Consider the following 23,362-nt stretch of genomic DNA (forward strand, 5'->3'; position numbering starts at 1 on the left):
ACACATTAGTCTTAGTTGCGATACCGACCAGTACGTGAACCGCCTGATATATTTAAAGCCAATTAGTAGGAAGGCTAGGAGGAGCGGCTCTCCATCCATGAGGCAGGGAAGATGAGGGGAGAAAGGGAGGTAGAGGGTTGAGGCAGGAGTGGGGGTCCTGCTTTGGAGGGAGGCCGAGCACTCGCTCTGATTGGTTTGCGATTGGAAGGAGAAATGAAGTATAAAACCACAGTAGATATTATTACTCTATGATGTTCAGAGTTTGTTGGGAAATAAACTGAAGGGCCATTTTATTGTTTTATCCTTTACCTTATCTTCTCGTGATACACCTTGTGAAATGTGTTAGTGAATAAAAAACAGGTATTAAACTACATCGGCGGAATTTGCCAAAAGACATGTTGAACAATAAGCGAAAAAACATGTTTTTTTTATGGGCCTGACCTAATTTTGGTTAATCCAGCAAAAATAAGACTACACAGATTATATCCAAACCCACAACATAACAGCACTCCGTGTGTGTGTTGTACCATAATCTGCCCGTATTGCCTGCAGTGGTCAGCCGTACATGTACGTTTGGCTGTGTGGTGAAGGATTCCCAGGGACAAGTACATTCACCCAGATCTTGGCTGGCTGATTAAAATAGAAGTGCTGTGTTGTTACGCCAGGGACACACACACATACACACAGACACACACACACACACACACACACACACACACTCGGATGGCCACACTGGCTCACAGTGACACACACACACAGCCACTGCCACTGATACTCACCAACATCCTTTGCCCTGTGTGTGTGTGTGTCTGTGATTGTGTGTGTGTGCTGGCTCGTGCAGAATTTTTAATAACCTCTTTTGATTAGAATCCCCCTGCAGCAGCTTATTTAGGGCTGGATTTGGAGCGGGTTTAAAGGCCACCGCCCCCCGGGGGGCGCTCCATTGCACTTCTCTGAATTCAAATACGATGTCCTTGACACCTCTGTATCCTGTTCCCATTTTGCACTATTTTTGCTGCAGCAGCAACAGATGAGTAGCGATGGGGGGGTGTGGGGTGGGCTCCTTAAACCAGCTGTTAACCTGTGTTTTTCCCCCCTTTACTCCACAGAGTCGCTCCAGGCAAGAGGACCCAGAGCAAGCTCGACTGAAACAGAAAGCTAAGGAGGTAAGCTGCTGCGGAGATCATTACCCTTGACATTTCCCCGACTCCAGCGTATTAATTTTTCATGCCTCACTACATATGTAATGCCATTTAAAGTCGGACTTAAAAAAGTTTTAGGAATTATTCACGCCGATGTATACCCATGTGTGGAAAAGGATTTTCTGCGTACCAAAGACGCCCTCCTCTTCCTCCACCCCCCTTCTTTTTCTTTTATTCATCTATTTCAGCCTCTTCATCTCGCACCAGTTTGAATTTTGACTTAATAGCGGCCATTGTTTGACTGATGGGCGATCAGGGGAAGGTTATACAATCGTAACGGTCGTCGCCTTTGTGAGTTTATCCAGCATTCATTTCCTCATCTCAATCCTTTTTCTTAATGATATTTGCTAATGCCATTTTGATGCAATGCAAAACTATAATATCTGTCTCTCAACCTACTTCCGATGTCGTGGCTTCAAAGAGAGGAAACAAACATTTTGTTTTCATTTCTCTTTGGAAATGAGACAAATTGCAGCAATAGTTCAGTACGAGCATTAAAAGAAAAACAACTGAATTGTGAATGAGGCTTCCAGATAAAGCAATTCATGCTTTACGTTAACTTTTGCTGCTAGAGAGGAGTAAAAAAGTTATTTCCTTCTTCAAGTAATAGGCCAAGTCACAACACGTAGTGCTACAAATTGGGAAATGTTTTACTGATGTCGTGCACTTCTGTTGGCGGTACAACGTTATATCCTGTTCATTTTAAGTGCAGGTCTCGTATATGGGAAAATTCCCAGAGGACCTCAGAAAGTAGACCACTCTTCTTTTAGTGGCTGGTTAATGTTGTTTACGCAAAACGAAATAGTTCTGTCACAGCGGAAGTTTGTGTTTGTTTTTTTCTTTGTTTACTCCAGAAGAACTTCACTGGGTGCTTTCAGTCCTTGGCTCGCTAACAAGGATCAAGAGGATTGTGTGGAGCTTCCACAGAGTAGTCTGAGTAGGCAGGAGGATAAAACAGCCACCATTCACCTGTTGTTGTTGTTGCTGTTGATGTTGATGTAGAACTTAAGAAGCAGACGTGGTTTCTTCTAAGTCTCATGCTCTTTTTAAAAAAGCCTTTTATTTATCCAGGTAAAGTTTACTGAGCACGTATGCACTTTTCTCACTAACGCCCTAATTTATACTTACACAGTTCTGCAATTTTCCACCCGACTGCTCCCCAGTGCAACCACTGTCTTTTAATGTCAGCCGCTCAGCCATTTACATTTAGTGGGAACTGTAAATGCCTTGCTCCAGTGCAGCTCAGTGTTTTTATTTGGCTATTAAGTATTTTAACTATTAAAATTTTAAGGATTTACTTAGCCAGTCTGCAGTGTTGAACTTGTGACCTTCAAGTGACAAGTGGACTTCTCTTACCTCTGGCTACTGGTAGAGAGTCTTTTCTCTGCGTCTCTCCTGGACATTTCTTTCTAGCAACACTGAGCCCTGCTGCAGTTTAGAACATTCACTCTAGATCTCAGCCTACCCATAAGCCCCACATATGCAAATGAAGCAGCGTAATAGGCAGCGTGATAGGTTTAGCCCCAGGGGCCATGTGATCAAAGTGGATCTCCTCCCTGTTAAGTGGCAGTCCGCTCGTCATCTGGATACGGCCAGATTAGTGCCTCGTGAGGAGACGCTGTGTGCACGTATGCACATTTTCATTTTCATCTGGAATTTTAAGAAGGTGGTTTGGAAATTGTTACTTTATGTAATGCTTTCTCCCAAGAGAGGCTCCCTACCCCCCAAACTGACCCCCCCACCTCTCCCCACACACACACACACACACACACACACACACACACACACACACACACACACACACACACACACACACACACACACACACACCTCTCTCCCACCCTCCCTCACCTCTTTCCCTTTTGCTTAATGGCCGTCGTTTCTCAGCCCCCGCGCCTCTCCGGTTTTCATCACCTGAGCTGGCTGTTTGTGTCACTGCAGAGTCTGTCAGCAGCTTGCACATCTGTGCAAATTTCATCAGGATAATGAGCCCAAGCTACTCTTCCAGGCGACGGGCAGAGGAGCCAGCCTCTCTTTAAGCCCCTCTTCGTGGTCACGCACACATGCGCGTTCAAAACAACCACCGCCACCAAACAATCATCATTTTGGGGAGATGGAATTACAACGTGTTGTATACTTGAACCGAGTGTTGGCGTGTAAATTGGGATGGCACATGATTTGTTTTTAAAAAGGCAGGCGGTGTGTGTCTTGAAACTATGTTTGCAGACCAGTCCAGCGGCCTGGCATTAACCCGTGAGAAGCAACTGATGGCATGAATGGTCAACCTCAGGTTGACCGTCAAGTCAAGTCCATTTCACTAATATTGGCCATAATCACAAATTTGCCTCAAACCACTTTATCATCTATACATGTAACACCTCCATCCTTAGAGCCTCAATTTAGAGGAAAAACTAATTACAATTAGTCATTTGGCAGACGCTTTTATCCAAAGCGACTTACATATGAATTCACACACCGATGGCGCAGCATCGGGGGCAGTTTTGGGGTTCAGTATCCTGCCAAAGGATACTTCGGCATGTGGACTGCCGAGGCCAGGGATTAAACCACCAACCTCCTGATTGGTGGATAGCTGTTCTACCTCCTGAGCCACAGCCATAACACAGTCGTTAGTTCTCACCTTTTCACATTCCATAAACCTTGATATACAAAACAAATGTTTAGATTAAATGGATTGTTACTTCACAATCTAAATGTGCTGTTTGGTGGAACTCTGAGTCAGTCTCCCAGTGGGATCCACCTCCTGTCCTGCTTGGATTCCTGAGCCTGCTGTTCAGTCAGTCCATCCAACACTCTGGTGCTCGTGTTTCTGTGTTTCTGTTCTGTTTTTTTGTCGTCTTTCCTTTAGTGCCTCTACTTCTACTTCCTCAGGCCAAATATCAGAATCTGATAGGCTGATTGCCATGACTTACACGGAGTTTTCAGCTTGTGCCACCCTCAGACACAACATACAGCATCTCACAGTTTTCTGCGCAAATGAATTTGCCATGAACTTTACAGAGCAGGTTTATGTTCCCAAGGGGATAACACATTTGTTACATTAACAACATTACATTACTCCTCATTAACATGTCCTTTAGACCTGGTCTCAGGTTAAACTCAACTACGATATTACCTACGAAAATACCAAAATTAACCGTACAGTGTTTTCTGTCCAGTAGTTTTGTATTGAGGGCTCAGGAACATTGTAGGCTCAAGGTGTCGCTGGCAGGGCTCTAGGAATTTACTCAAACAATGCTGCTTATTGTGTGTTTGCACCAGCAACCTAACCCACAGCCTTGTCACCAGCAGAGCAAGCTGCTCAGATAGACGCTGGCAAAGGTTTTGCGTGCGAGAGAGAGAGAGAGGCAGAGCGGTCTAGCGCCTCTGTTTCCTCCATTCACTACCATTTGGCCGAAAGGTCAGATGGGCTATTTCAGAAATGCCCCCAGTGAAAATCAATGGGCAAATCGTGGAGCTCAGTTCCTGTTTGTTGTTGTTGTCGGTGGTGGCTCTGTGTGCTCTGTCTGTTCCATCACTGAGGTAGGAGGCCAGGCAATGCCTAGTTATTGAGAGTGAGACAATGAGAGAGAGAGAGAGAGAGAGAGAGAGAGAGAGAGAGAGAGAGAGAAAGAGAGACAGAGACAAAGAGATGAAGAGAAAAGGAGACTTGGGGGGGAGAAAGAGAGGGGAGGCAGGGAGAGATAGAGAGGGAGTTAAGGCCAGTAGAGATACATCACGATGTCAGACACACAGACACTCTGCAGCCACAGATTCATCATCGCAACCGCGTCTGCAGGCACAACTGGACACAGGAAACGAGTGAACTGGAGAAGAGGAGTGGAGCAGGGACAGGCAGAGAGAGACGAGGGGAGAGGAGAAAGACAAATTGGCTAGTGCAGCTGGCCAAAATCTGTCCAAAAGCTCCTGTTAGAGCTTGTCCAGCTGCTAAAGCAAACCACACTGTGCCAAGAATGCTAATATTTCCACTGAACAGCATTGTTAACGCAAGTTGGTTAAGGACTCAAACTATTGCTCTCTCTCCGGTCTTCCACTGTACCATGCCCTCGCAGAAAGACTCCACTTCTAGCTCAGAGGGATTCCAGAGGACTTGTGTGAAACAGAGAGCTGTTCTATAGGATTCTCAGAGGTTTTTGTCCGAATAATTTTCCTCAAATATTTTTCGTCTTCAGGCAATGAGAGATTTTCTTTTGCCCATTTCGATGCACCAGCATGGCTTGAAATGTCTTGAACCTCTACCGTATGAATTGTGCCCTGGCTCAACTTTCAACCTTGCATGTTATACATCCTTCCTTGCTGCACAAACACGTATGACAGAATCTGTGAGTCGTATTAGACGGATACTCACGTGACATATGCACAGCCATGGTCAGATTTAGCATATTTTGCCTCATTGCTCAAATGATAAAGCACTGTTCACATGAATGTTGTGTATATTATTTAACCCTCAACCCCCCTGCTCTGCCAGCATACATCAGGTCTAAATGCACACATACATGTTTCTTGATTGGCCTGGCATCCTCCACAAGTGGCCAGGTCATGGAGATACTGGAATCCACCCACACTGAAGCTCCGTCAGCCAGAGCCTCACGCTTCTCCAGAGAGGAGAGGCTCTCGTGTGTCAGAGGACAATATAGCAGCCCCTTAGTTTTTATTAGGCTAGTTATATCTGCGAGTTCATAGGCTCTGGTCCTCTGGCCCTCCACAAACTGCTCTGCTCAAAGAGGCGCTCTCCCCTATTAGGCAGGCCCCAGGGCAAAAGCCTGCTACCCTCCTCCACGTTCTCTCCCTCTCTGTGCTGACTTTCAAAGAGAATTCCTGCTGTTTTGTGCGTCCCAATTCATAGTTGTTATATTCTTGTCTTCTGGCCTCGCAGATACACAATACCTTAATATGAACAGAGCAGCAGCATTCACGGTCAGCTCGTGGGATTGTGAGTTGAAGAACGTTACGCCCGTGTTCGCCTCAAGTGGAAAGATCATGTATTTTTAAACCGGGTTCTTTTTTGCAAATTAGGTTATGCATTAGTTTAGCAGGTGTCCTTTTACTTCATATAATTTCAACTGGATGTTTTTTGAAAGAGGGGTTGATGTGGATAATTTAATTATCACATAAGAAAGGTCTGTTTTGTAGGTCCTAAAGATAGTACACTAACCCTATTTTTATTTGTTGCTTTGTTGTCGGTAGTCTCAACTTCAGTTTTTTTCTTCACCTCAAGACATATTATGGGAAAAAAAAGAAGCAGGCTTTAAAAGTACCTTTGGTGTTCCTGTGTGTTTTCGAATATTACAAAGTGCTGTAATGAGAAGGAAAACAACAAAAAAGGAGATTTTTTTTTTTTTGCCTCTGAGGGAGATAGCGACTCGTCTCCTCGCTGTAAAAGCCTGTAGGTTCACTTTTCTCTTTGTGCGCGAGAGCACTCCTTGGGACTCGAGCGACAGGGGAATTGGGCATGCTGAGCTACGCTGGTGGCGAGGTGCCAGCCTCCTGTGCCTGAGATATAAGCGAGAGGGAGGCAGGAGGCAGGACACGTTTCAATTAGGCAACAAACACCGCACACGGTGGATGGAAGGGGAGAGGAAAAACACCTCACCCTCACCAGCTAACTTCTCCCTTCTGACCTCTCTCTAAAACATACTTCCCTGTACCTCTCTGCCCCACCTTTTCTCTTCTCTCCCATTTAAAATCAGAGGTGTCATTTTTGTGGAATTCATATGGGAAGGACAGTACCGGGGGTCTTTGTGAGGTGATGCTAAGTGTGCCAGCTCGGCCTGCATGTTTCCATTAGATTGTCATGTTGGCTAATTAGAGAGCGGCAGCATGATTCACCTTGTTAATTAGGAGGACTTGCACACCATGTGCCTGGGGGCGGTGTTGGGAAGAGGAGCCCAGCCTCAGAGCCTGCTAGTCGCCTGCTGCCTATGAAGATTCCCCTTCTCATCTACCTTCCTTTCACTCCTTTTTTTTTTTTTGATTTGGAAATGAATAAATCATTGACATCGTCCTCTCTCGGAGTGTGAATATCTGAGTTCTCATCTTTTCCTGGATGCAAATTAGGCGTGATCAATAGAAGGTGACGAGCGGCGAATCTAAATGTTAAAAAAAAAGAAAGAGAGAGACGGGGAGAGAGAAGACTGCTAGACGAAGCACGCCAGCATAGAATGAGACAAAGCGAGAGAACATTTAAAGCAGGAAATTTTCCCTTAGATAAGCAGTATTTTTAATGATCACCACTCTCCTCCAACGCTCTGATGTAGCATCGTCAGATTCTGCTTAACACTGATTTCTGGCTCCTTCATTAAATACTGTTCCTTGGCAAAATGTGCCATGCAAATGTTATTATTTATAAAAATAATACTTACTCCAAAAGTAAAGGCATCAAGTCTGTTAGACACATTCAATTTATCCACATATTTCACAGTCTCCCTCTACACGGTTTAATTCCTGCAAATAAGTTGCAGATGAGGAGGAACCGTAGGGTCATGATAGTGACACTCACATAATGACCTTAGCTCCAGGGACGGCTGTTGGCTCTGAATAATTGGTCCTTGGCCCTGGAAACACTTCTGACATACTCAGCTTCAGAGGAACACTCTGAGCCAAGACTATTAGCTCATGCATGTATTTTGAATTCATCTCCATAGGTAAAATAATATAATCACAAACAGATTTACTGGAATATTTAAGGAGATTTGTGTGTGCTGGAAAAGATCGTGAAGCACAATCTCAGAGAATTTTTTGATAGACTGTTGTGTTTGTTAAAAAAAGTAAAGGTTATGATGAGAAATGTCAATGCATACTGCACTGAATCCATGCATGTGACTCTATCGTATACATTATACATTCAACATCGAATACAATGCAATACATTTCAACTTTATACCTTTACGACTAATTAGAAATGACAGCTCACAGTGCAGCACCGAACACCACGCACACATTAGACATATATTTTCATGTACAGCGTCAACATTCGAATGTTTTCTCTTGAGGAACGCTGCCATGTGTAATTACTGAGTTCTGTGGAGGAAGTCATACATGTCTCGATCCAGTTTTAACACAAAGACTTGCCTACATTAGCAGTTTGAGACTGAACTCATCTCTTTGTAGTGCCTGACTGCAGATGGAGAAGTGAAACGTGATTGGTTGCTGCAAATGGCCCTTCTCCCTGCAGCAAACTAACTGCCAGGCACTTCACATGAAGAAAGGCCTCAAGATGCAGCTCGCAGATGTTCACGTAATGTTGGCCATGTGGATGTCAGGTGAATGAGATCCATGGATTACAGACGTGCGTAAAACACATACTGTACATAAAATGTCAACACACTCTCATGTGAACTAGCAGGGAACGCACACTGCACTGCTTTGGATGCCGGCGCTTGAAATTGGTATTTGAAGCACAAAATCATTATTTGTAATTCGCATTCGAATTCAAGAAAAATATCTGTCTTTGCCTGATACAGACTCCATTCATGAAATATTTATACATGCAATTTTGATCTTGCGTGTGTACACACAAACAAAGAACTTTTTGAGATGAATCAATGTTATTTTTCATGCAGCATCATAATGTGCACAACGTCATTTTGAGTTTTTTGTCAAGTTCTGAGTGATCAGGTAGTGAATAAAGAACAATTAATGTGAAAAGGCTATGGTCTGCAGCTATCGAGCAGCCATGCGAGGCTGTATGAATGCACAGCTGATATCAGCATGCTAATATGCTTACAATGTCAACGCTAACATGCTGATGCTAAGCAAGTATAATGTTTAACATGTTCACCATCTTAGTTTAGCTCAGTGGTTCTTAAACGGGGGGGTCTAGTAGGGTCTAGTGCAGGGCGCTGTGGTCAAGTTAACAATTTTAAATATACAACGCCCAGTTGCGCTTTCAAAATCAAGCTTGCTGAGAACAGTAATGTCCACGTGGTGGATGTTGTGAAGCGGTAGCCACAGGGGAAAATATGCAGTGAAACTAAGTTGAATGAACACTGCATGATTTCTGTAGGGAAAATAAACTGCCTTTTTTATTAGTTGCTGTCCTTATCATTGTTAAAGTTTGCTAAAATAGTTGGCTGTGGGTGTGAACTTCAGTTGAAAAGTTGAACTTTCAGTGTCATGTTAGCATGTCAACATTTGACAATTAGCACACAATGCAAAGGACAGTTGAGCCTGATGGGAATATCGTTGGTTTTGCAGGAATTTGCTCATGATGGTGGTGCGATATGGAAAATTTTGAAATTCACCAAAGTTATTACAAATCATCTCGAGGTGAACATCAGTGTCTGTGCCAAATATCATGACAGTTCCTTCAATAGTTGTTGAGTTGTCACTCAAAGCCATAAATGTGAACCGTGTGGTGGCGGTAGAGGAGAAGTCATGTGATCTCCTTCGTAAGGATTAATCCTCAGGGAACCATGAATGTCTCTCTGCATGTCTTTATTATTGCCAACCTGACCATGGATACCTGCACATTGAAAAATGATGCTGAATCAGTACCCAGTGCCTTAAAAAAAGATGCCAAGGGGTCCAGGCCAGGCGTCGGTATGTGACGAGTTGTGAGTAAATATGTGTTGCTTTACAAATTTTCATGGAAATTTATCCGACAGTTGTTGAGATTCTTTGGTCTGGAAGAAAATGTTGGACTGATGGACAGCATTGCCATTCCTAGAGCCATGATGCTAAAACTAGTGGAATATTAACATTCCTACAGAGTTACTAGAAATCTGTTTTGGTTCGATTTACACTTTCATAAAAATGGTTTAATTCCTGCACCTTTTTTGAGTCTGCATAGCTGCGGGGGATTGCGTGACGTAAATTTCTTCATTTGTTAACGTCCACAGGATGACAGCGCTATTATGACAACGCTGACAAATGTATGAACACGTGTGCCTATGCTCACACCCATGAGAGTAACAGAGTAAGTGTTATACATGATGCTTTTCATATTAGAAGGTGCATGGCATAAAATCTGCCTTCATTGTATTGTGTGTCTCTACATTTTGCAACCCACCATTATGCAGAAATGGTTAAGATGCAGGAAGTGCAAGGTTGAATACAGCAGACATCAGCAGTCAGGTGACCATCTTTAGTGCCTTCACTGCACTTTCTCGTACTTCTCTGGTACTTTGCATAGCATTGGCCATACCCAGGTTTTGTACCATGTATTAAACATCATTTTAAACATTTCTAGTTATTCATTTAGTTGCAGCTTAATTCTTGTCACCATACACACTTCATTAAACACCTTCTATTATGACCTATAGCTCAGCCTATAGGCGAGTAATGCAAGGATTAGAGCCATGAGATTTGATTCCCACTGCAGCCACCCAGCCTTGTTTAAAATGGCCTTTAGGAGAAAAAGAAGCATTAACCAAAAGTGGCATATGTTACGTCTATATACTGACAAGCTCCCTGCTGTATCCTGTTGGACCAGAGCTTTCTAGGGGGAGGATAAGAGACAGACCAAGTGAAAACCCACGGTCTGGCTTTTGTACTGCCGCGGTCTTTGCAGGGCAGACAGCCCTTCAGCTTCCTTCACAGCCTCGTAGCTGCTTGTGACGTCAAGCAGAGCGTGTTCTGCTCTACCAAGGACATCTGTCTGTAAGCGTCTGGGGGGCCGCGAGCAGCCCCTCAGGCCAGGAGGAGGGAGGGAGGGGAGGATGGAGAGAAAAGCCTTTGTTAAAAACAGCAGAGATGGAGAACGGCAGGTTGGCCATCATGGCTCCTGCAGCTCACCCCCCCGCCTCCCTTCACTCCAAGCATATCAGAACGCTCGAAGGTTCTTGCCGTATTTTGGACATTTTTGCATCATAAGGGAACATACTGCTCTTTCTTCTGTGTTGAGAAAAAGCCCTGATATTTCTTATTTAGGTCTTGATGGACATTTTTACCGATCTATTAAGGATACAGAGCTTGATCTTAGACAAGATGTTGCAAACAGTTAACCAAAAAGCAGTCATTGTTTTCAGTTGTGTACATTTATGCATGTTCTCTTATTTTCTCCCTTGAATCTATTTGTAATAACAATAATAAAACCAAACCATGCATAGAGGTGATTTGTTCTTACTTACAGACAACAGCATGTGTAGTGTGCGGTTACAAAAAGCATTGGATTTCATCCAAACTGCTCAAATCTACATATATTAATACACAACTAAATAGTGAAAATCCCTTATTGAGAAATGGACATATTTTGAAAGACTTATTTGAATGCAGTGGACATAATTTACATTTTGAATCAGTTCAGTCAACAAGGCAATAACAGACATCAGTGAAAACATTAGCAATGTTGTATAACATTCTTTAGCTTTCATTTTACTCAGCCCCACCTTTTAGATTATTCGCTCCAGCTGTACTGATTCAGCTGCTGTGTGTTAAACCAGCCGTCTGCATCGCTGATAAATATTAACTTCAACTGCCCTCAAACTAGAGGTCTTATTCTTATTTGAATATGATTTTGAAGAATCTTCCAGGACATAACCCCATGACACGAATAATCTGATGAATGCATGTAATTTGATATCCAGGGCCTGGATTTTTTTAAGCATGTGAAGCATTTATTGCAGGAAAAAACATATTGCATTTTTGGGGTGGGCTGTGGGTAATTTTATGTTGTATTTTTTTGCTGCCATAAAACACTGGGTGATCTTATTTATTCTCAAAGGAGAATTTTTACTTCTTGCAGACAGTATGTGTAGAAGCAAAATCTAACAGTGTATTTTTAGCTGTAATCAAATGTTCAGTGCAGATTAGGAGTGACTGTGAGAGCCTTGGTGATTAGAGGCCCTAATCTGATTAATATCACATTCAGAGCTTCAATGTTTGTACTTGCACATGGACTGGTAACTGATACACACATAGCAGGGCATTCAAATTCTGTAAGAGAGCTTCATGCAACTGCGACAAGTGTCTCCCCAGAAATGTACATATTTGCGTTTGTGTGTACTTCCCATTTCCCCTCACTGGCCATCACGTCATCACCTGGCATTGTGTTTTTTGCATCCAGACTAAAACCTCTTTCTAACAAAGCTGTTGATTGATTCTGTCGGGTACCTTGAAAATGTTCTACATCTACTGACCTTTGCTAATAATTTGACTTTACAAGTTCCAGTTCCCTGCTTCAAAAGGGCATACAGGCAGACTGGAAGCACTGGTATTTACGTGACTTTGGAGAAGCAGATATTTGTGCGTTACCATTGATCGGACATGGCAAATGTATGCATCCTGCCAGCTGGTTATTCTTCCAGCCTGGGACGACTCTCTGTAGTGACCTTTGCAGTTTTCGGTGATGATTGCATCTGTGGCCTAACATTGCTGACAGGGCAAGTCCAGAGGGTAAAGAGAGATTCTTGCATATATAGCAACAGTCCACATTTTCACAGTTTTATTTTCCTTATCGAAATGATGCCTCGGTGGCTGACATAACAGGCCCATAGTATTAGTAAAGAGTAGGACTGGTGGCGTGTAGACACTCACAAAAAGCATCACTTGCTTAACACCAAAAGATAATATACAAATTGAATTATGACCAAGGAATAGCTGTAACGGTCCTAAAGGGATCCTGTGCAGTTCAGGACAGTTTATGACGGCAATCTGAAGACTGAAACTGTATTGAAGGCAACATGTGTCCACATTCCTTCAGAGCCAGGACTTCATTGCATTTGTATGCTTTTGTGTGTCTGGATGAACATACTTCATATATATGTTATGTGAATTAAATGGTGGTCAAAACAGCTCCTAATGGAATACAAATCTAACAAAGCCTGGCCCGACTCTGGCTTGTATCAGTTGGCAGTCATTAAAGGAAGGTAGACTCGGCATAGTGGCACCAGATTGAAATCAGAAATCAGTCTCCCTGTGTCATGGCGGGCTCTTTATTGACGGGAAACGCAGACTGGAGGGTTGCAGATGGCAAAATGAAGTCTTCATTTATCATACAGTCATAAATCTGAAAATGCAGGCAGTTGCTGTGGGCGCTGGGAGCCCATGCCTGGTGCCAACTGCCAGGCGGAGATGCCGGCATCCTGGTGCCATCAGTGAGATAGCGGACCCCTCTCTCTGTCTCTCTCTCTCTGTCTCTCTCTGTCTCTCTCTCTCTGTCTCTCTCTGTCTCTCTCTCTCTCTCTCTCTCTCTCTCTCTCTCTCTCTCTCTCTCTCTCTCTCTCTCTTCTGCTCTATCGCTCTCTCCCAGCTCACTTTGCAGTGGGATTCTTTAAGGTCAGGCCTGGAGAGATTTGTTTGTTGTTTGTGGCAAAGCCTAATAAGGTTAGCATTGATAACGTTAATGCTACATTTGCCATGTGGACAAGGGCAATAATCATCCACAGCCTGCCTGTTTGCCTCATCCAGCTATGATCCCCAGTTTGTGACTCTGTTATACCCTCTGTCTTCATTTGCATAGTATTAAGATCCTTGACGCTGCTGAGAGTCATGGACTTGTCCATACTATTGTCACTAATTAATATTTGTTTTCACTACAGTGTGTCACATTTCCTTTTTTAAAAATGGACAAATAAATGTGGTTAAGTTTAGATATTCAGCTGGTTGGTACCCCTATTATTTCCCCTACTTTGTGTTGTCAGCGTGTTTGAATCTTTCAACAGTTCCGCCGTGCTAAATGTGAAGTGGCAACACCCTAAAGGGCATGCCTTGCCACCGGGGTTTTCGGAGAAAATCAGAGGCAACTGCATGCACATTTTAGATCAGACCTTGTACACCAAAGCAACCTTTTACAGAGCGCCATCTGAAAGTAACATGGAATTTTCCCCTGATCAGACAACATACATGCCTCACACAAACACCAGTGCCCAGTGAACGCATGCTGAGAGATAACATAAAAGAACATGAAAGACATGAAAGCGCACATTGATTGTCCCTGTTCGCTTCAACCCAAGCCTCTCTCCCCCAGCAGGCAGGCACGCAGGCAAGCTGGTGGGAAGGCATTCCCTGTGCTGTGGCCAAGATTGATAGGCACGCGTGTGTGTTGTGTGTGTGTCTGTGTGTGTGTGTTTGCGTGTTGGAAGGAGTGCTGACACCCTCTGTGCCATGGCCCCAGGCCCTCACACATCCACCCAATAGAAAGGGCAGCTCCCAGCAACGCTGGGTTCCCCTCCAGCCCTGCAGGTAGACATGACATTACCTTGGGCGATACTTCCCCACAACTTTCCCCTTGTACATCACAAACTGCAAAAATCACAATGGGACCATGTGCACGCACGCACACACTCTCTCTCTCTCTCTCTCTCTCTCACACACACACACACACACACACACACACACACACACACACACACACACACACATACACACACACATGATCTTTGACAGAAGCCCTGTTAATGGCTGAGAACAGGCTTCCATTTTGTTGGGCTCAGGAGAGCTTATACAATACATGGATGGACAGACAGAAGAAAAAAGGGGGTCATCTTCCTCTTTTATGCCTTCCTTATATATTATATTATAAATATGGGTGTAAGAGTCACTTTTTGTATAGAGACATTGACTGTACTTGAATTTGCCAGGATGGCATTGGGGACACTGATGCATATTGATACCTCGCACATGACGTACTTACTAACTTCCAAACACCCAAACCCAAAATGATTGTGATACTGGGGTGATGTTACACAACATATCCTGTAGAGGGTACGGATATTTTGTAAACTTTTTGTCGTCTTCTCCAGATGCAGCAACAGGAACTGGCCCAGATGAGGCAGCGAGATGCCAACCTTACAGCACTAGCTGCCATCGGACCCCGTAAAAAACGCAAAGTGGATTCACCAGGAGCCACCCCATCAGGGACAGAGGTAAGAGCTAGACTCACCGAATGACTGTATTATCAATTTTTTGTCCATATTCACATGTTGACTTCATATGTACCCTCAACAACACCATCAACTTTATATATAAAAAATATTTTGTACCATTCCTGATATATATCTGAGCAGAGTAAGTTCAGTGCATTTGTGATGATGAAGAGGAGTTGATCTCTTACCACTTTACTGACGATGCTATCATAATAAACATAATGACAACCCACCTACTGGGCTCTCCACAAAGAATACTGTATTCCAGATAATATATTTCTCCGTATTTTTTTTTCTTACACTGTATTTTATTGTGTGTAGACAGCTTTCAATGGTAATTTTCACGGTGCTGCCATCCCTGACTGTGATAAGTTCAAACACGGAGGGTTGTTAGATATGCAAAAAATGAGTCACCGAATATGTATCTGCAAGACGGTGAATAAGAAATAATCCATAACTGCAGGTAAAGCAGTGAAGCCAAATTCCAGCTGCTGGTCAGATAGTTGTTTGAAAGAAGTTTTTGTTTTAATGCAGCATGTTCTGAATCTAATTACCGTGCTGTTGTTCAGAGACTTTAGGTTGTGAGTTTCCACAGAATGCTCCAAACCTTTCATGCATCTTTAGGTCAGGGTTTGCGGTGAGCAGACACTCGACGGTTGCAGAAGTTGTCTGATATTAGTGGCATAAGTGCAGTGACTGGCACTGCTTCTAGGACAGTTAATCAATACTAAGATAGGATGTGGTATTATGGTTAAAGATTATGCAAAATCACAGTGAAGATTTCCTGCTGCCCAGTATGCTGTCTGCTTTTTGTTTAGTTGTTCCCACAGTTCCCTGATAATTTGGCATACTTTATATTTGGAGCTCTTGTTTACTTACTCTCATTTTCTGCCTGTTTTATTTATCTGCCTAATAGCTATTGTCATGAATTCTTATATATCACTGTTCAACAGCACATCTTGTTACGCCATATTTTCCCGATGCAGAAACGAGATTAGTGTCTCAGTGCCAGCCAACCAACGTTACACTAATCATTTCTTGCAAAAAAACAAAACAAAACAAAACACACACAAAAAAACAATAAAGTCAATTGTTTACATTATATTATCTATCCAGGCACAGCCACTGTAACCCATTTAGTCACTGCTGATAGAATAACATGGGGCCTCTTTTGGTGGAAGATGTGATCACATCACAGTCCACTCTAGGAACTTCCTTTCTACCAATAGGCCTCTATTTTAATGCCTTTTAAAGTTCATTTGAATTCACATGAACATTTCTGAAGTTTTTAGAGTGCAGTGATAACCAGTCCTGATAATGAACATGTAATTTAAGTGCTTAATTGTTTGAGGTTATGTAATATATTTGATATGTAGTTGAGATGTCAGGATGCATAAGAAGACATGAAAGTGGAGCTTGAAAAAAATAAAAAATAACCCCCCCTGAGGGACTATGACCCCTAACCTCTCCAACAGTTTTCTCTCTGTCTGGCTCTTCAGTTGTCATGTATAAAACAGTTTGACATATTATATGCTCCAGTGTTTACTGAGGTGAACACAATGTGAGAGGATAAAATGATGATTTTTTTCCCCATTTGTTTCTGTTCACCGTTACAATGTTGAATAGATAAATAACTGATTACTGGTTGATTGATTGAGTCCGTGTCAGTTCCTGTCATATGCACTCACATGTAATTAATACAGATTATTAGGATTCTAGTAGGATTCAAGTTTATTTGTAAGCACATTTGAAAGCAGCATTCACTTGCAAAGGTGCCATGCACGACACAATAAAACCCAATCAAGATATGAATAGCAAGTAAATAAAATCAAAGGCTGAAGAATAGATGTGGATTTGGATCAATGGATAGCAAATTGGTTAAAAAAAAACAAAAAAAAGTAATGTATCATAATTCAGGCACTCATATAGGATATACAGTAGAATAAACAATATTAGAAAACAGAAATTGTGGGAATCTGCTACATCTGGAATTACAATGATAAGACGCCACAGTGGGTGATATGTGACATTCACATGGGCTGGTCAACAACTCAGAGTCACATTCATCAATATTTCACTGTCCAAGTGACCAAGTGAAGTCATTGAAATGAATGAAAGCCTTGCCTTCATTTATTCCATCTGTATGCGTTCAAATTTATGTTTTGCTGGGTGGCCACAGATCACAGACTGAATGAGAGTTTCGTTCCAGCTTGGCATCCTTATTCCCGCAGAAAGGAGCTGATTGTGTGGATCTGTAACTGAGGCTGTGTGGTGAGGGAGCTGTGAAGTGCACTGGTGGGTTGGCGACACAGTGTGCAGCCCTCTGAACCATTGTTCTCATGTTTATTCATCTACAAAGTGGATGAAGATGAACAAATCTGAAATCTCCGATTAGAGTCGTGAGCCAATACCTTTCTGGAGGCACCCGGGAGTTGGCTTGTTTTGTGGACGGGGTTCTTTGTTGGGCTCCCTTCCCCCACGGCTTTAGTTTTGAGAGCCATTGTATTCTTAATACCACACATCCTCTGCATGCTTAACCTTTTAAGAATTAGCCAAGTTCAGGAATCTGAGTAATCACCCACTCTCCACAATTATGTGTGATCTAGATGGTAGGAAATATCTGTGCATGGTACGCACAACATGAGACATACTCCCATGTGACTTGGCTAGTCTGTTCTTAATTAAGCTGAACTGTGTTGTTATAACGAACTGTCTCCTCTTTGAGGTTCCATAAGCAATGACATGAGCATCATATTTCTTCGGCGCAGGGTCATCCATGAAGTCATGCACAGTTGCTGTACCAAGTCACATTTTCCTTTAGGCAGCAGGCGAAACATTTAAATTCTACATATTCATCTGTAAATATGATGAATCTAAAATAAGACTGAATTTTGAATGTCAATTGGTCATTTTAATAACCTGCTTATCGAGTTGCATCTTCACATCCTTCGCTTAGCAGCAATATGCTGCAGAGGAGCATAGTAATGCACCCGGTAAAAAAAGCATAAATAACAAAATAAAAGCATTACTTCTGGTCCTTGAGTGCAGTGCCAACCTCTTTCAGAATGTTTTACCCTGATGGGTATTAGCCCGCGACCTTCTGCTGCATTCAAAAAAAAAAAGCTGCTTTCTCAAACTGCTTTCCCAAATGCAGTTACACAACATAAACATGAATATACATTATACTGGAGATGTTTCTATTTTATCCATTTTTTAATGTCCTGTTCATGTTTAATTAGAGGGGCATAATGAAGTGAAGCTACAGTGCGCCCCTCCTCTGGAGTGATTGCAGAGGGGGCGGAGGAGGAATCTTAACTTATTTTCACTTCGTTTTCACCTCCTCACATTTCTTCATTTCACATGGGCTGGAAGTGCCTGCAGCCTTCTCTTTCCCTTCTCCAGAGCAAAGTGAATGTGACTTTTCTAAGGGGGTCACAGGATGCCTGGAGGCCTGTGGGTGTTACTGGACTGTTGCCTGCTCTCAGCTTCACTGAGGGGCTTGTCATAGATTTCATCTCCACAGAAATGAGCCGGGGGGCCCTGGCCAGGAGCACAAGCAGCCAACGTTATGAAGGGCCTGTGCTGATTATTTCCCTCTGACATCGCATCCTGAGCTTTCCGCATTAATCCCAGACAAAGGCAGCCCTTCAGTGCTGTGCCAGAGTTCAAATTAGGAGCCAGATAATGGCCTTGTTGAGATCCTGCTCTGTTCACCGAGAGTCAGAGCTCCTGTTGAAATCCTCCTCTTCAATTTTCCTTCCCTCCTGCTTGTTCTTTTCCTCATCAGACCACCTTTTCACCATGTTCAGACTGTGACGGAATTCAGGTGACACAATTTCGCTCCATCCCCCCAACCCAACCCCCCCTTCCCCTATTCACCCACCTTTAATTTGATGGTGGCTTGGCCGGGCTTGGGCCTGTGCCTGGATGAGGATCGCCACGGGCTGTGAAACTGATAGCCAGTCAAGACTGGAGTGTCTGTCTCCAGCCTGATCTAGTCTGCAGGAGGGAACAAAGGGGGCCTTACAGGGCTCCGAAGGGTGGATTAGTTCCAAGGAGCCAATGGCTGGGGCTGCTGGCTGGCTGGCTGGAAGAGGCCTGCTGTGGCCCCAGCGGTGGGTCACTGCACAGGCAGGGGCTGCACAGGCACACACACTGCTAACCCCCTCCAGCTCAGTAGTCCCCATCCTACAGCCCTAACCCTCCAATCAGCACACACAGGCTTTTGAAGTTCAGCAGAAAAGTCAAGGGTGAGCTACCTTGAAGATGGTGGAGGGGTGAAGTGCAGCGACAAAGGGCAGCTGAAGGAGGATGGAAATGTGGCAAAGGCTCAGTTTCTCTCAAAACACTAGCTTGGAGATGTGGACACTAATACTGCAATGCCTGATTAAAAAATACTGAGCTGTTAAAAAAATATCTTAATTCCTAATTCTTGAAAAGCACCAAAAACGCACCTCTATAGGAAATGTACAGAAAGGTAAATGTCTCATCACTGCAGGAAGCTGATTTTTCTGCAGTTCTTTGGCTGTATTTTGCAGCTCAGCTATTAGCATCTCCTCGATGATCTGGTAATACAGCTCAGGCATTGCATTGACTGTCTACCACACTCCACCTCACTGCTGCTCTGTAGCCACATCAGTATTTATATATCGTTCAGAGAAGAACGGATTTCAGCTCACTGAATTGGGGATAGAGGACAGTCTGTCAAATGGAGCTTCATTCACAACGATTATTCCATCACACACTCTTTATTCCGCCCTTTCACACATTTCACATTATTTGAACACTTCACTCTCATTTCCCCCTCATTGATTTTTGTGTCTTATGATTTCCTCTCCTCCTATCTTGACTAAACTATGTGGCTTCTGTGTTGCTAGCTTACAAAAGACGGATAGAGACCCCTCGCTACATCTAAGGTTGGAATTAAAGGTTCTGCGACGTGAAATGTGCCTCAGCGCACAATGTCCTGCAGTGTTAAACATGCTCAGAGCTTTGAAACATCCTTGACACATTTACGAGTTCGTAGTTATCATCCTGCCACTGAGGCCATTTATCACATCAAAGGAAGAGCTTTGTTTGTTGACGTAAAAGCGACAATAGCAGTCAAATTGCCTGGGTTTGTGCAGCCACACTGCCTTTCTCGTATCTGTCTCGACCAGGCGCAATGCAAGGGACAAAGGTAGGCGAGCGATTTAATAGTGAGCACAGTCTATTTTTCCATTTGAATTCATTTCACCTTCTTTCTTTGAGGCTGTAGATCAGAAAGAAGGAGTGAGGCAATAGAGTGAGAGGCATGGGGAGAGAGGGGGAAAAGCACAAGGAAAACTGATGCCCTTTCCTCCAGCTAAATTAACAGGAATCATGTGGAAAACAATCTGAGTCTCCAATGAAGGAGGGAGGGGGGGGACCATTAAAATTAGCCTCAAGCTATGGACTGCACCCAATATCACTAAAGCTGCACTCACTACAGATGTGGAGGCTGGCTTACAGGCAAACTATGCTCTGTTCTATAGCTACAATTAAAATCAACCTCGCTGCCAAAAAATAGGAGGGGGAAAGAGGGGGTAGAAAGGCAGACATGGAACATCAAAGACAGATTGAAATGTGTAGTCAGTAATAAGAGTGGTCTCCAAGCCCCGAGGTTCTCCACGGTCCCCTTGTTAATGAGAAATTTTGACCTCTGGTTTGTAAGTTAAACTTGTAATCTCGGTTAATGAAGTAAATCAATCCCAACTCGGGAGTGTTCAGTGTCTCTCCCTTTGCCTTCTCCCCGCCAACCTCCCCTCTGTCCTTCTCTCTTGTGCTTTTCCTTGTCTCCTTCTCCTCCTCCTCGTGCATTGCTCCCAGTGTGCCGCCTGGGAGTAAAACGGCCAGGTCTTCAACCAGACAAACAGGAAACTCTTAGAGCACGAGAGTTCCGGAGCTGGGGGGGAGGCGTAGGGACTCGGAGGACTAGGACCAACCAGGCTGTTTGGTTAAGAAGGAGACAGGCCAACTGAATGCTAGTAGAAGGGACAGCGTGGAGGAAAGCATTCGCTCCTCCCCGTCTCTTCTTCCTTTCCATCTTTTTCCCTTCTCTGCCCACAGTCTGCTGGGGATAGCATTTGGTTAAAAAAGTTATGCCTGCTTGTTGGTCCAGTTGGAGAAGTGGCAGTAATTTGCAAGTATACAGTACTCACTACAGCCTTCTCCTGTTCTTACTACCACAGCATCCTCCTTCTCCTACTTCCTTCATACTCCTTTCCGTGTCCAAAACAAACACACAGTGAGAATTTTAAGTGGAAAGGACAGCTAACTTGACCTTTTTAAGCTCTCTTAAACATGTGGAGCTCCATTTCTGCTCACAACTATATGGAGGCTTCTCAAATCCACTGGGTGCATTGACATTAACCCCCCATTAGCTGTTGTATTTGTGTGTTTATTTCTCCATTGAAGTAGAATGCAGTGACTTTAGTGTGACTTATATCAGTCTGTAATGAAGCAGAAGTCCTGTGTGGGTTCTTCTTCTCAACATGCTACATAAATATGATTAAAGAGGGTAGAAAGAGGCTGCCATTGGTTTCATAATGTCAAGAAGATTGTAATATTAGTTTGACTCTACATCTCAAGGCAATTCTGTGTTTCCAGCGAAGACACAAAGGAGATATAGTTGAGTCTTCAGAATGGTTACAGGGGCTCCTTGGCTGGATGCCATACGTTCTTAGAGCTTTAACACAGTGCACTTTGCCAACTTTCCCTTTCCCTGCACAATGTGGAGCACAGTGGTACCCACCAGTGGTTATTGCACTGTGGACTATGGGTTAAATCATTTAAAATACAGCCACATCATTAGCATGAAAAGATACATGTATTTGTTTTTTCTTCAATTATGCAGAATGCATTTATCCACTCCAGTATAGTTCTATATTGAAATGCACAAAATATGAAACACACTTTACATAATTAGAACTACATATCATCAACAATTCAGTCAACTGAACAAGATAATCACCCTTGTTATATAGAAACATTGCATATGATATGAAATATATGTAAAATGTAATTTTGATGTTAGTTACTGTCAAGTACTGAGAAAATGTCACAATGTGTCAAGGATACAACACAGCTGCAACACACAGTGTAATACACATTGTAACAAATGCAAGAAGATAAACCATATGACGTATGGATGAAGGACTCTCCGCTCTGCAGCAAAGATGAGATCTGGAGCTCACAGTTATGGTAAGAGTTACAGTAATCAGGTGCAGCAGTTATTGTTTTGACATAAAGCATATATCAGTTTAACAAAAGCGTATCTGGTCATAAGCCAAAGCACTGGACAAAATAATGAGTTGAAATCAGGTTGGCCCGAGATGAAAAGTCAGAGAATCACCAAAGTGATTGCAATTCATCCTGAGGGGGACATAAATGTGGGTGCAAAGTTTCATGGCAGTCCTGTCAGTAGCTGTAGAGGCATTTCACTCCAAACCAGTAATGTCATAGAGGTGCTTGAGGAAAAGCCAGAAGATCACCAAGTGCTTCATCCTCTGGGAACCATGAATGTCTGTATCAAATTGTGTGGCCAGCCATCTAGTAGATGTTGAAGTATTTCTCAGAATAAGTGAAAACTTTGACCTGCTGGAGGTGTTACAGAGACAGTCAAGATCACCAAAGTCAGTCATTTCCTCATCTGGGAACCATGGATATTTGTAACTAATTTTATGGTAATCTCTCCATTAGTTGTCAAGATGTTTAGAAAACATCAACCTCATGGTGGTGCTAGAGGGGAAGTCAGAGGATGACCACAGTCATTAGGATTCATCCTCTGGAGACGCTGAATGTCTGTATCATGACACATCACATCACGACAATCCATCTGTGTGGACTTATGATATGTGTTAGGTGCCACCCAGCATTCCTGGCTTTCACATCTTCATTCATGGAAAGCACCTCCAAGATCAGCAGCACAGATGCTCACACACAGATGCTCCGTCTCCTTGGTCGTTGGGGTTACATTGTCTCGTGAGTCACACTGAAAGAAATACTGTAAGGCAGTAATTAAACATTCTCACTGAGGGAGAGAGGAATCCTACATATAGGTACATCCACCATATACCATTCAGACCATACAAGAAAATATATTGACTTCACTGATTCTATAAAGTTATATCGCACAGTAACTGTGATACAGTACATGAATTGAATTAAGCTGATGGTGTGCCATCAAAACTAGGAAATCAATCTGCATCATTACAGTAAATCTCAAGGTATCTCAGGGTAGGGGAATACTCAAGACAGATAAGACTATGCACCTACACTGAAGCCTAACACACAAATGGCATTTTTTGATGAGAGTGT

The 23,362-nt window shown here is 43.2% G+C and overlaps 1 protein-coding gene across 2 annotated transcripts in view; it reads left to right on the forward strand.

The window, feature by feature from the left end:
- LOC139333700 (transcription initiation factor TFIID subunit 4-like) overlaps positions 1 to 23,362 on the forward strand; it is an 88,587-nt gene that overhangs the window by 45,231 nt on the left and 19,994 nt on the right. For both annotated transcript variants that reach the window (XM_070966317.1, XM_070966326.1), the window contains 2 exons: positions 1,110 to 1,166; positions 14,903 to 15,025. In XM_070966317.1, the coding sequence (XP_070822418.1) occupies positions 1,110 to 1,166; positions 14,903 to 15,025 (180 nt within the window). The remainder of the gene's footprint in view (positions 1 to 1,109; positions 1,167 to 14,902; positions 15,026 to 23,362) is intronic.

This window comes from Chaetodon trifascialis, chromosome 1 (assembly GCF_039877785.1).
Source record: "Chaetodon trifascialis isolate fChaTrf1 chromosome 1, fChaTrf1.hap1, whole genome shotgun sequence".
Classification (NCBI taxonomy): domain Eukaryota; kingdom Metazoa; phylum Chordata; class Actinopteri; order Chaetodontiformes; family Chaetodontidae; genus Chaetodon; species Chaetodon trifascialis.